Below are 12,452 nucleotides of genomic sequence, written 5' to 3'. Positions count from 1 at the left end.
GATCTGAGAAGAGCTTAGCAGCGCTCATCCACATTGCCTTGGGAGACTTCACTGCAGCCTTAAACACACAGCAGGTGCACTTTGCACCCAACATGCATTCATTACAGCACATAACATCAACAACCTCAATAACCTCAGCCCCAAGTACTGCATGCTATGAATTGCAGTGTTTTTACTGAACATAGAGGTTCCTGCTTTTAAAGTAACATAATGGTTGAATTATGCACAAGAACTGAATATTTGGGGAGCATCATCTCAGGACATCTAGAGAGCTTTAAGAGCCTAGACTTTGACTTGTCTAGGTTTTGATCCCAAAGTAATTAGGTGAGAGTGACAGAGGCCTCCTGTGGCTACCCAGTGCCTCCTGACCCTCTGAAGTCTAATTTAAGATGTCCTTGCTTATATGGCCAGAAAGGTGCCAAAGTCCAAGGAACTCTGGAAGTCAGCATGCCTGGAGCCCCTTCTGGCTCTGCCTATAACTAATGTCTGCATTTCCCCATAAAAGAACTCCACTCAGGTACAGGTTCCTAATAACTAACACTGGAAATCACCATCAACTGACCAACACCCAAGGATGTTTGCCTTTAGCTTCACAGTGCTCCTTCAGGTCTGTTGGCTCTACAGGGCCAAGTAATGGCAGTGTGCCTTTCAAGGCCTTTGGGACACTTTTGCCACTGTGCCCAAGCTTAGAGTAGCAACATAGCTTGAAAATGTTATAGAACCTGAGAAACTAAAGCTAGGTGGCCTGCAGTATCTCTGCACAGGGGAAATACCAAAATGAATCTAAATGGCTCCAGGCGAAAAACTGGCCACTGAAAATCACAGATTTATCAGGTTTTATATATTTTTCCTTATGAAAAAGCATTGAGCGCGTGCTAGTGCATGCCTATAATCCCAGCACCCGGGAGGTACAGGCAGAGGGATCACAAGTTTGAGGCAGTCTCAGCTAGCTAGTGAGACCCCTTCTTAAAGAACAGAAACAAATCAAAGAGCAAAACCCCAGAAAAGAAGAACTAAAGCCTGATATGGGGACACTGAGGGTCAGTCTGAGCAGCAGTCTGCTGCCACTATAGACCGCGTGTGATGGCGTGGAGTTTGCAGGGGATGCTATGTACCTCTAAAAGGCTGCCTTCTTCATCAAACACAGACATGGTCACCTCCACGTTCTTAGGCGTCTTCTTCTTCCCCTTGTCAAACTCCCCGTGGATCAGGGTGACATAAATATCATTTCGGACATCCCCTGCAACATGACAAGCCTCCTGTGAGTGCTGCTGATCTGAGAACTCCTTTCAAAGTCCCACGATTCAACACACAAAAGATAAACTAATAGGAACTGCTCTGGTGGTAATACCCTATTTATTCTACAAAAATCTTCTACTGCTCTCTCATTCCACCTTTCACTACATATCAAGAGGTCTTTGATGTACATGTTTTGTAAAGAGTAACATTTTCTATTAGTGTACGCACACCTGCGTACATGTTCATGTCACAGCATGGGGGGGGGGGGCGGGTCAGAGGACAACTTCCCGGGAGTCACTTTTCCCTTTCCATGTTCTTTTTGAGGCAGTGTCTCTCTTGTTATTTCTACTGCTGCCCTGCCCTCACAAGCTTCCAGGCAATTGTTCTGTCTCTCATCTTGCTGGAGGAGTGTGAGATAACAGATAGGAGCCACTACACCCAGCTTTTTTATGTGGATTCTACAAGTCATCAGGGTCGTGTAGCGGGAGTTTTTAATCACTCAGCCACCTCCGGGATCCAATTCTTTTCAATAGTAATTCTTTGTCACATTTAGGAATACATGTCTAATAATAAGCATATCATATATTTTGCTAGGCTGCCCAGTAGATTTCTTTAACAGTGTCCTCCAGGTTTCTAGTTTCTGCAGCTAGCTGGATGTGGGCATGGTTCCTGAGGAAACACAACCCAGGAACACTAACAATACACTCACAGGGACAGGCAGTCCCACTGTGAACACTGAGAAAGAAGTAATCCCTTAAAAGGAAGAGAGTGAGCTAGTTGGAGGTGGTAAGAGTAAGCCAGGGTCTTGATGGTGGAGGATGGCTAGATGGCCTGAAGTCCAAAGGAGTCTTGGTGCTAAAGATGGGGACAAAAGATGATTGACAGTCAAATGAGTGCACACTATCACCCAGGGACAAGATGGTTGACAAAAAAAGCTAACCTATTATGGGCTGAACTGTGCCTCCCGCCATTCAGATATTACAGCCCAAGGAAGGCCTTCAGAATGCCTGCATTTGGAGATAGGGCATTGACTTAAAAGGTCATTAAAGTGAATTTGGGTCATTCTCTATGACTGGTATCCTTATAAAAGGGGATGAGAACACAGGCAGAGTGGGAGATGGCTGTCTGCAAGCAGACCCCAGAAACACGGGAGAGTGAATCCCCACCGTCATGGGGCCTTTTCTATGGCGTTTGTTAAGACAGCCCTCGGCAAGTAAGCAAGGCTAAAGGAGCAGACACTGAAGAATGACTGAGGAAAACAGAAGGTGCCTGGAGAAGGCCCAGGGGAATGGACAAAACAGACTCTGGTGTCTCTAGTGAGAAAGGAAGGCAATGCTCACAGGAGGGAAGGACCAGTCAACAGTGTCTGCTCAGGCTGACCTCTAACTCATGATCCTCCTGACACACCTCCACAGCGGCCAGGTTACAGGCAGGCAGGCACCACTGAATCAAGCTAGCCACTCTCTTTTTCTTTCCCTCTCTCTCTCTTGTTTTTCTTCTTCTTCAGTGCTAGGAAGGGAACCCAGGCCCTCATCTATGCCAACTAAGAATTCCACTACTGAGTGATATCTTCAACCCATGTACTTCTGTACTGTAGAGTTCCTGGGAGGAATCTTACAGAGCTGATCCACAGAGCAGGATGGAAACGGTTGTCCTAGACGAGAGTTTTAAAGCCCATTACAGCCCTGGCATTCTAAGTCAATCCTGCTGATAAAGAGTATTTCAGTATTTCCAAGACAAAGACAACTTGTCTAAAAAGTAAATTTCTCTGTTTTCAGATTCCTGTCTTGTCTGACAGTGAAGCCGTCTTACAAGAGCATATTGTAGACAATTACTTGTTTTAACTGTAAGACATCTGGGTGTAGTAGTGCATGGGTATAATTCTAGCTACCAGAGACTGAGGCAGGAAGACTGATTCAAGTTCCAAGTCATCCTGGGCTCACTGTGAGAACTTCTCTCAAAAACAAATCTAAACAATAAAAAAAAGCAAAACGTTTCCCCCAGATGCTGGTGAGTTTATAGTCAGGTGAAAACAGCTTTGCAATGGATGAAGCTGCTTTTATGAAAAAAGAAGACAACCTCCCTTTTACAGAAATGCTTATTCATTCTATGAGTATTCACTAAAACACCCTTCACACTCAGGTGATGTGTTTGTAACGAACTACCCCTGCCCCTTAATGTCCTAAAGATGAAAAAAGATCCCAATGACTCTCAAAAGATCTGTTCTCGAGTAGTACACAGCAAGCTGGCTTTCTAGAATTTTCACATGTGATATGACTGGCTGTCCATAAGTCTCATTAGTAACAATTAGTTCATATGATTATTCATCAAGTTCCTCAGAGTATGATTCCCTTGAACTACTATGGATACAAGAGACATAAAGGGGTGTAGTCAGCGGACTCAGGAGACTATGACTGCAGGTCACTATCATGTGGTAAAAAGATGAGAGCAGAGGAAGAATGGGGAAAGCGCAGAATGGGTGAGCAGAGCACAGTTAGAGCTCACGGGAACAGAACAGAGCATCTCAGAGATGGAGCTGCGCACTCGGGCCCAACGTAGCCAATGACATGCTTGTCATCGAGATAAAGTGCTTGTCAAGGAAGCAGTTTAGTCTCCTGGACTGAAGACACTGGATCACTAGACTGCTTCCTGGGAAGGAAGTCAAGTTGGGGAAGCCTGTGTGCAGAACAGGATGGGAAAGAGTGCGTTGAGAATGCTGAGTGATACTTAAAGGTGTTTTCTTGGTCTTGCTCATTGAATAGTCTCTTAGGATGCTGCAACTCTCTGTCACCAGTTTCTTGATGCCATTAACCCTAAATGATGTCCTCTGAGGGACCCAGATTGCTTCAACTGTCTGAAGAGAGGGAATCCTTCCTTCCGACATGGAAAAGAAACATAAAACAGGACTCAAGCAAGTGTGTACCTGGCAGGATTATTTCTGGAAAGCCCATTTTCCGAGCGATTGCTGTTGATCTATCCACCAAGTGTGAAAAGTTCTTCTGAACCTGTGTGAGGTCACCGGGCAGTAGCTTTAAGGACACCCAAAGACCTGCAAGGAAAAAAAAAAAAAAAAAAAAAAAAGGACAAGCTTCTGTATGATCTTGGCAATACACACATAGAAGCTGGTGTCAGATCAACCAGATACCTGATGATGATAAACATATAATCCTCCCAGGGTAACATCATTTCAATGACACTTCCTTCAAACTCACTAGAGGACTGACGTACTTGAGAAGTCAACAGACATCACTGAGTTCAGTGGAGGACAAAGAGTAAAGATTGTCCTAGTTGATAGCAATGTATGTTTGTTCCAAGTCTAATAGTATGTGGCAGTAGTGGCTAAAGAGTTACAGACATCAGTGGAAACTGTGGGATTGTAAATATACAACACATGGCAGTTTAAGAAGCGATGGCAGAGGCGGGGGAAAAATCATGAATAAAGAAATGAATTTCGGGGCCTGGAGAGATGATGCAGTGATTAAGAACACTTTCAGAGGACCCAACTTTGAATCCCAGCACCAATGTTGGGCAGCTCACAACTGTTTGTCACTCCCAGGGAAATCTGGTACTCTCTTCTGTCCTCTGTGGGCACCCACACATGTGGCAGATACTCAAACATCCATTCAGACATAAATGAAAATAAGCATCTTTTAAAAACTAATTTCAAAAAAAATATATTTCTTGCTACTAAAAAATGGAGGCAACTTAATGTCTTACATGTTAATTAAGGTAAGCATCTAAGCATAGGACAAAGAGGATGTTGAAAGGGAAGAAAAGCAAACAGCTGTTAAATCTCTGAAAATTAACCTTTATAAAAAAATTGATTTTTATTTTATGTGTATGAGTGTTTTTGCCTGCATGTGTGTCTGTGTACCACATACATGCCTGTTATCTGAGGAGATCCGAAGGGGCATCAGATCCCCTGGAACTGGAGTTACAGATAGTACAAGTTACTGAACCCAGGTCCTCTGGAAGACCAGTAAGTGCTCTTAACTCCTGAGCCATATTTCCAGCCCTGGAATTAATTAATTGATTGATTGATTGATTGATTAGGCCTTAAACTAGAGAAACAAATTTAAAAGAAAAATAATTATCCACATATAAACTGAAAGTTTTGATATACATAAAATCTACAAAGCTATAAAATGCCATCCGTGACAAAGATCCTCACAAAGAAACGTGACCTGAATACACAAATCAAAGAGGAGCAGAAGTTTGTGGACATTTTAGCAAACCCAAAACTACAAAATGTGTCTTAAAGAAGACAGAAGATTAATTATCTTCCTTATAGAATCTGAGAAGGGAGACCAGGAAACTCATGGAGCTATTAGGCAACACAGATTCAAGGTGCTTATTTAAGTACTTGGCGACCAGAGTCTTCTTTCCACCTTTCAGATAGGGCATTCAGGGCATGCAGGAGAAACACTCTGAGGGCCAGGGCAGGCAATGCCTGGGCCTCATCTGGGCTGTAGCTTGAACCCACCACTAGCACAGGAGTCCTACTTCTGGGAGTTCCTGAACAGTGGTCCTAAACATGGGGGAAGTGTCAATACAGAAAGAACCACGGCAGGGTGGCTTCAATTTACAGTGCTGACCAGCTAGAAGATACTTAGGTGCCTACTGCCAACCCATCAAGCTAGATGTTAAAATGGAGTCACTCGTAGTCAAATTCTACAGCTTTAAAAGAAAACTAAACTGTTATCTGGCCATCTGAGAAATCAGGAGAGAAAGATACTGGGCAGATGTCCTAGACAGGCCCCTGCAAGCCACAGGCTGATGCTCCTTTGTTTCACTGCTTACATTAAAAATAATCTGATTGCCCCCAACCAACTGCTTTTTCCTTTTTTTCTCCCTCCCTCCTTCCCTTCTCCTCCTTAGCCTGTCAGAAAACTAATCCTACTTTGTGGAATGAAATTGTTGTTGCTCAGTTGTCAAGGACAAACAAAACCCAATCAAAATATTTAAGTTAATTTTGTTATAAATTTGGCTTTGAACATTTTAAACATTAGAATGTTATACAACCACACATCACACACACTAAAAGGTATTTGTGGTGAATAAAAAGACATCTGAAAAAAGGCTTGTTCTGTTCTGTAGCGAGAAAGAAATGGCACTGTTTTCTGTTTTGTTCCGAAAAGGAAATCATATGTAAACAGTAATCTGAGTAGTATAAGAATGTTCTACTCTAATTAAAATTATATTCTTAAATTGAAAGCTCTAAAAAGTAGCGAGTGGGAGATGGCAGTGAATGTAGAGTCTTGCTGTGCAAGTCTGGAGACTTGAGTTTAGACCCCAGCACCCATATAAATCGCTGGTAGGCATGATGGCCCACCTATAATTCCAGTGTTCAAAAGACAGAGACAGGATTTCCAGATGAAGCTAGCTAGATTAGCTGAAATAGTAACACGTAGACCTCCCCATTCACACACATACTGGCATGCACACCCCTACCTGTGTGTCCACACATATGTAAACATACACACACAAACATGCAAAAAAAAAAAAAGGGAAAAAAATCTGTTTTCAGATTATTTACTGCTCTTATTTCTTTCTATTGTAATATATGAGAAACTAAATACCCCGAAAACAGCGTGTTTTCTTGACTGCCTTCATTTTAAGGAGCAGTGATAGTAGTGATAAACAGTGGCACTGTCTTGAAAGCCTTTCATGTCTGGTTACCATCCTGGCATTTGAATTCTAATGCTGCGACTCTTTTTCCCTACTATTGGATCTGAAACGTTTCCACACAAAACTCCTCTTAGCTGAAGCTATCAAAAGACAGGCACATGGAGGTTCCTGAGAAAATCTAAAAGCTCTACAAGGCAGCCTCTAAGTTCATATTAACAGATATTCGTTTGGATTGCTTCCGTCTCCTAGTTTCGGAAAACATATATAAAGGAATAAGCTTAGCAGGGGCACAGTGCACATTCTCTCCTGAATCACTTCTTGTTGGCACTTCTACTCTGGGTTAACACTGGGAACCGAGAACAGAAGAAAAAACTCATGGGGAAAAGCCTTTTCCACAGAACTTCCAAATTCAAGCCTGATCATTAGGGAGGGTAAATGGTTGAGGATCTTCAGCAGGAGATGCCTGAGGAGCGATGTCTCCCAGGTATCAGGGAGAGGGTGAAAGGGCAGTCCAGGGACCTTGCTCTGGATGTTCCCTCCCACCCTAGCCAAAGTCCCCTGGGCCTGGGCAGGCCATGTACCTTGCCCTTTGTGATTCACTTCCTTTGCAGCTATCACTTTATTTAAAACCGAAGTGAGTGGCTCATTCTCTCCAATCACGTGGGAGGTTATCAAGGGCGACATGATGAGCTGTCTCTGGCGGATGTAGGTTTCCATGGCAATTCTGGGGATGACACAAGAGGTAAGGATAAAGTCAGGAGCAGGGACAGTCTCTAGAGCATGACCTGAGAACACGGAGGTTTTAGGAGCACAATCTGGAAATACAAACAAAACCTCATCAGAGGGCTCTGGTGTCAAATACAAATTACAGGAAGTTGTTGTTTTGGATTAAGTTCCCGCATGGGCCCCCAACAGACCAGGCTAAAGTCAACATGGAGTCACTCACCATAGTGCAAACGCAGCAAAGGCTGTAGCCCAGTAGAATAGCTACCTTCCAAGAACTCAGCATGGAGAGGTGATAGCCTCACTCCCCCCAAAGAGGCTGTTTCCAGCAGGGATGCTGACCAAGTTCCTCAAAAAGGGCAACCTGCCAAAGTGACCTGATGCTGACCCACCAGTTCCCAACCTTCTGCCTTCTGTCGCAGCCTTCAAAGCAAAGGAACTCTCCAAGGAGTAATGCCATGTTTGCTCTCCCCTTCCATCTCTAAGCCAATCTCCTCTGCTTCACTCACTGGGACACTTAACTCTGTTTTATGGCAAGAAGTGTTGTTGCCTAATCCTAGGATTGGGCAATAGAATCGAAAATATGGTCAACTACATGAAACTGTTCATAGTTTTGTCCATGGTATTTTCTTCCTTACATTCTTCCATGGTGTGTGTGGGTGGGTGGGTGGGTGTGGGTGCGCGTGCGTGTGTGCACGCGTGTGTGCGTGCGTGCGTGTGTGTGTGTGTGTGTGTGTGTGTGTGTGTTTGTGTATCACATATATATTGAGATTATAATATAATTAAATATAGTTTCAACATTTCTCCCTTCTATTTTCTCCCTCCAGATTCATGTCCTCTTTTTCCATTGTTATTGCATACATATATGCATATATATGTATATTCCTAAATAAATCCTGTTCAGTCCATATAATGCTATCTGTGTATGTTTTTAAGGCTGACCTCTGGCACTGGATGACCTACCCGTGTGTTCTTCTCTGGGGAATACCACCTCTCCAGACCCCACTTTTCCTCAATTGCCTGGAGTTCTCTGTGTAGGATGGAGGCTCTGTGGGCATTTCCTCGTCCACTTGGGCACGTCCATTGGTGTCGTTGTCGTTGTTGTTCAGGACACATTTGGGCAGTCATGTTGGTGAGGCTTTAGGGGTGTAGCCTCTTTTATTACTAGGAGACACAGTCTCATAACAAACTCCCTGCTCCTCTAGCTCTTACGATCTTTCCACTTTCTCTTCCTAAACTTGTCTAGGAAATGACTTGAGGCAAAGAAGAAGGTGAGGGTGGGCAGCCATGGCCAAGTGTTGAAACAGCTGAAGTTCAGGTCAACGCTCAAGGACAAGTTAAACAGTTAAAGTCAGAGGCAGTGCTCAAACTCTTAAGACTTGGCTGCTGGGATGGGATTGAAGGGCGAGCCAAGGGGCAGGAAGCCTGGCTCCTGGGTCTACCTCCACCTGACAGTATGCTCTGCAGGATCCTATTCCCCTCTGAGGCCCACATCACATGGCCATTTGACACACGGATACAGCAGGCATGCAGGACATTGGGAAGTGGGACATTTTCCCACTCAATGACATTACATGTAGGAATGCAATGGCCACCCAGCAAATGATATCCTGTGGAAGGACCACACCAGGTGAGGTCCACAGAGGGGGAGGGCAAAGGACCAAACACAGTCCCCGTTCTCCTGAAATTGCCACCAGCAACTGCATATCATCCTGTGGCCATGCAATAGTGTATAGCCTCCTCTGCCTACCAGACAGATTTGTGTACATCCTTGTACCAGATGATAAAACATAGGGCGACATGGGCTGGATATGGGGAGCTGTTTTCTTTGAGGGGCTCTCCCAGGTGGACTAGCAGAATTCACAAATGAACCCCACTCACCATAAGCCACTGCAGCTTAGGAAAGCAGGAGGACATGCCAGGGGATGCACTGGGGAAACACGAGCATCATTATTCAGTGGCTGTTTGCTGCACACTGGGTGGTAATCAAGTCAGGGCTGGGCTCTGTGGGGACTTGAAGGAAAGCACATGCTATTCCACAGTGGGACCACCCCAGAGTTCACTGCTGCCATGTGGACGGTGTTCAGGAGTTGGGCAGGGAGGCCAAACACTAAAGGAAGAAGTCCACCATAAAGGTGAATATAAATAAAGGAATTTTCACATACATTTTTTTGTCTGTGAATGCAAATCATGATTATGTTTATATATGAAAAAGTAGTAGTATTCATGGATATGACAGTTTTATATATGTACAGGTCACATTTATGTTATCAGTCTGTCTCTATATAAAATGTTCATTTTTTTTTTTTTTTTTTAAAGCAGCCACAATGCTCACATTGATCTCATCAGAGTTACAGGGATGAGATTTGTTCACTAAGAGACCCCAGTAGTACAGATGGCTCCAGTTCCTGCAGCCCAGAATGGAGCCCTGGGTCAAGTGCTGAGCTGACCCTGCCCTGTACTACCAGACAACTGTCTTCCCCAGTTCCTTGCAGGAACCCTAACCAACCTTTCACACTCCTGCCTGGCCCCTTGCTACTTACTGGAAGTGTGGTCCCTGGACCAGTGCCAGTCATCAGCAATACTCAGCTTATGAGATGCAGTCAGACCTACTAAAGCAAATGTTGATTCTAACAAGATTGTCCTGACAATTCATAGGCATCATCCAGTCTGAGAAGTCACGTGATTCTTAGTCAAACCTGTTCAACCCAACAAAAGGCAGACGCTCTGCGGCATCTCTGACAATCAAATGACATCATTCTCTGGATCCCAGTGCAGACACATGTGTGCCCTTTTTTTTCTATTCTTCCAGTTATTTTACTGAGTCAGGAAATGCTCAGTTTACCCTCTTTGGAGTCTAACGTGAAGCCCCACGATGTCTTCTGCAGAGGTCCGAGATGACAGTCTTCCAGAGGATAAGCCTTTCCTTCTCCAATAATGAAAAGGCTTCCTCCCACCCACTTCTGCATTCATGCCCCACTTGAATGGCTAACCTGTACCTCGAGTCGCCAAGGATGAATGCCAGATACTTACTGCTGAAAGGGAATAAAATACTGCTTTTCTTCATCATCCACCTTCCCGTGTATAATATCACTAATATCCATCACTAGAAGAGAGATAAATAACATTAGAGACACTAATGGCTTCATGCCTCACTAAGCTGTATAGAAAAGGATGGCATTGGCAAACCCAGAACACCAGAGGAAGAAAGGGACCAGGGACCGAGCAACAACAATTACCTGAAGTGCCACACCCAGCAGGACAACAGCCCTGGAAGGCTCCGATTTTCTATATCCAACCCTGCAGGACACACCTTTACAACTCTGCAAGACTGAACTGCTATGTTCCAGCAAAACTTAAGCCTGATTTTTATCTATCCATCTATCTATCTATCTATCTATCTATCTATCTATCTATCTATCTATCTATCTATCTATCTATTTTTGGTAAGCCTTGGCTGAAAGCCATAGAGAACACACATTTCTCCAGGTCTGTTAGAAGAATTAAAGGTCTGGAGAGAAATTCAGGACCTGAAGTGGCCACCTGTGTCTTTGATTGGATAGACTCTTGGTTTCCACATAAGCCTTAAGAGTATCACAAAACAAACCATCAGTAATTGGTTCCCCCTAGCCCCACCTCAGGAGAGTACTTCACTAAGGCCAGATGGTAAACCTACTGCATTCATTACCTCACTTACACAGATGTGAGGCGCCCCACCTTAAAGAATGGAAAGGGTTAACTTGCCCTTGGTCACAAGTTTTGTTTTTGTTGTTGGTTATGTTCATTTGGTTATTTTGTTTTGCTTTGTTTTTTGTTTTGCAGTGGTGGGACTGAACCCAGGGCTTTTCACATGTCAGAGAAGCAAGGTCCCACTGAGCTACATCTGCACAATTAGTTTCAAGTTTTTAGCAAAGCCAGGGTGCGAATTTAACATTGACCACAAAGCCAAATCACATAACCACGATGACGACGACGACCAGCTACAGAGAGGATTAATAAGCAAGCCACAAAGCTGCTGGCTGACACGAGTATCTCTGTAAGGTCCAGGCCACCCTGGGCTACAGAATGAGACTGTGTCTCAAAAAAGCCAACCAAAAAGCATCACTGCTTCCCTAGTTGAGCAGCAGGTATGATGGGAACAGTTCAAAAGACATGGCACATAGGCAGTCATATGGGACAGGGAGGCCACCTCCTTATCCACAGAAGCCACAACGAAGACTGACGAACATGGACTATCTGGCCCTGGTCCAGGAGCCAAGTTTTGACATTTTATTGACGACGTTCCAAAAGCAGTACTGATCCAAATGTCAACAAGAGACAAAATATCTGTTCTTGAAATTTAGGGGGTCCCGAGGATTGGTTTAAGCTCATCTGGATCATCTCTGAAGGCATTTAGTGGTACAAAGTTGCCTTTGGAAAGTGAGTCTCCTAAGCAGGCAGGACGCTTTGCAGTGGATCACAGCACAGGAGCAGAGCCCACGCTAGCATGGAGTCCCACTGTGGGTGAGACGTGGTGCAGGGCACAAAGGAGAACCAATGGCTACAAGATCAGTGGCTATGAGACTCAAGGACACAAGGCTCAAGTCAAGAGAACAGGCCATCCTGAGGCATGAATGTTGTGAGCCCAAGACCAACCAGGACAACATGATCTGTTGCTTCCAACGTTTAGAGGGCCCTCCTGCCATCTGTCTTCCCACCAGTGGCCATTTACCTCCTTTTCTCGATCTCTATTCCTTGCTATAATTGTGGTAAAAATATACACAACATAGAAATTACCATCTTAATCACCTGTAAGTGTACAGTTCAGTGGAAGTAAGAACACTCCCCTTGTATAACAATCATCATCATCCACCACTACAGCT

At 44.3% G+C, this 12,452-nt stretch overlaps 1 protein-coding gene across 1 annotated transcript in view; it reads right to left on the bottom strand.

Moving 5' to 3' along the window:
- The window catches only part of Dock5 (dedicator of cytokinesis 5), a 196,355-nt gene that overhangs the window by 70,970 nt on the left and 112,933 nt on the right, over positions 1–12,452 (bottom strand). Inside the window, exons 11-14 of the mRNA XM_059273411.1 lie at positions 10,624–10,696; positions 7,449–7,591; positions 4,163–4,288; positions 1,116–1,240 (exon numbers count right to left, since the gene is read on the bottom strand). Of these exons, the coding sequence (XP_059129394.1) occupies positions 1,116–1,240; positions 4,163–4,288; positions 7,449–7,591; positions 10,624–10,696 (467 nt within the window). The remainder of the gene's footprint in view (positions 1–1,115; positions 1,241–4,162; positions 4,289–7,448; positions 7,592–10,623; positions 10,697–12,452) is intronic.

Source organism: Peromyscus eremicus, chromosome 9, assembly GCF_949786415.1.
Source record: "Peromyscus eremicus chromosome 9, PerEre_H2_v1, whole genome shotgun sequence".
Lineage (NCBI taxonomy): Eukaryota > Metazoa > Chordata > Mammalia > Rodentia > Cricetidae > Peromyscus > Peromyscus eremicus.
Note: the sequence above shows the minus strand (reverse complement) of the source record. Positions and strands in the feature narration are given on the sequence as shown.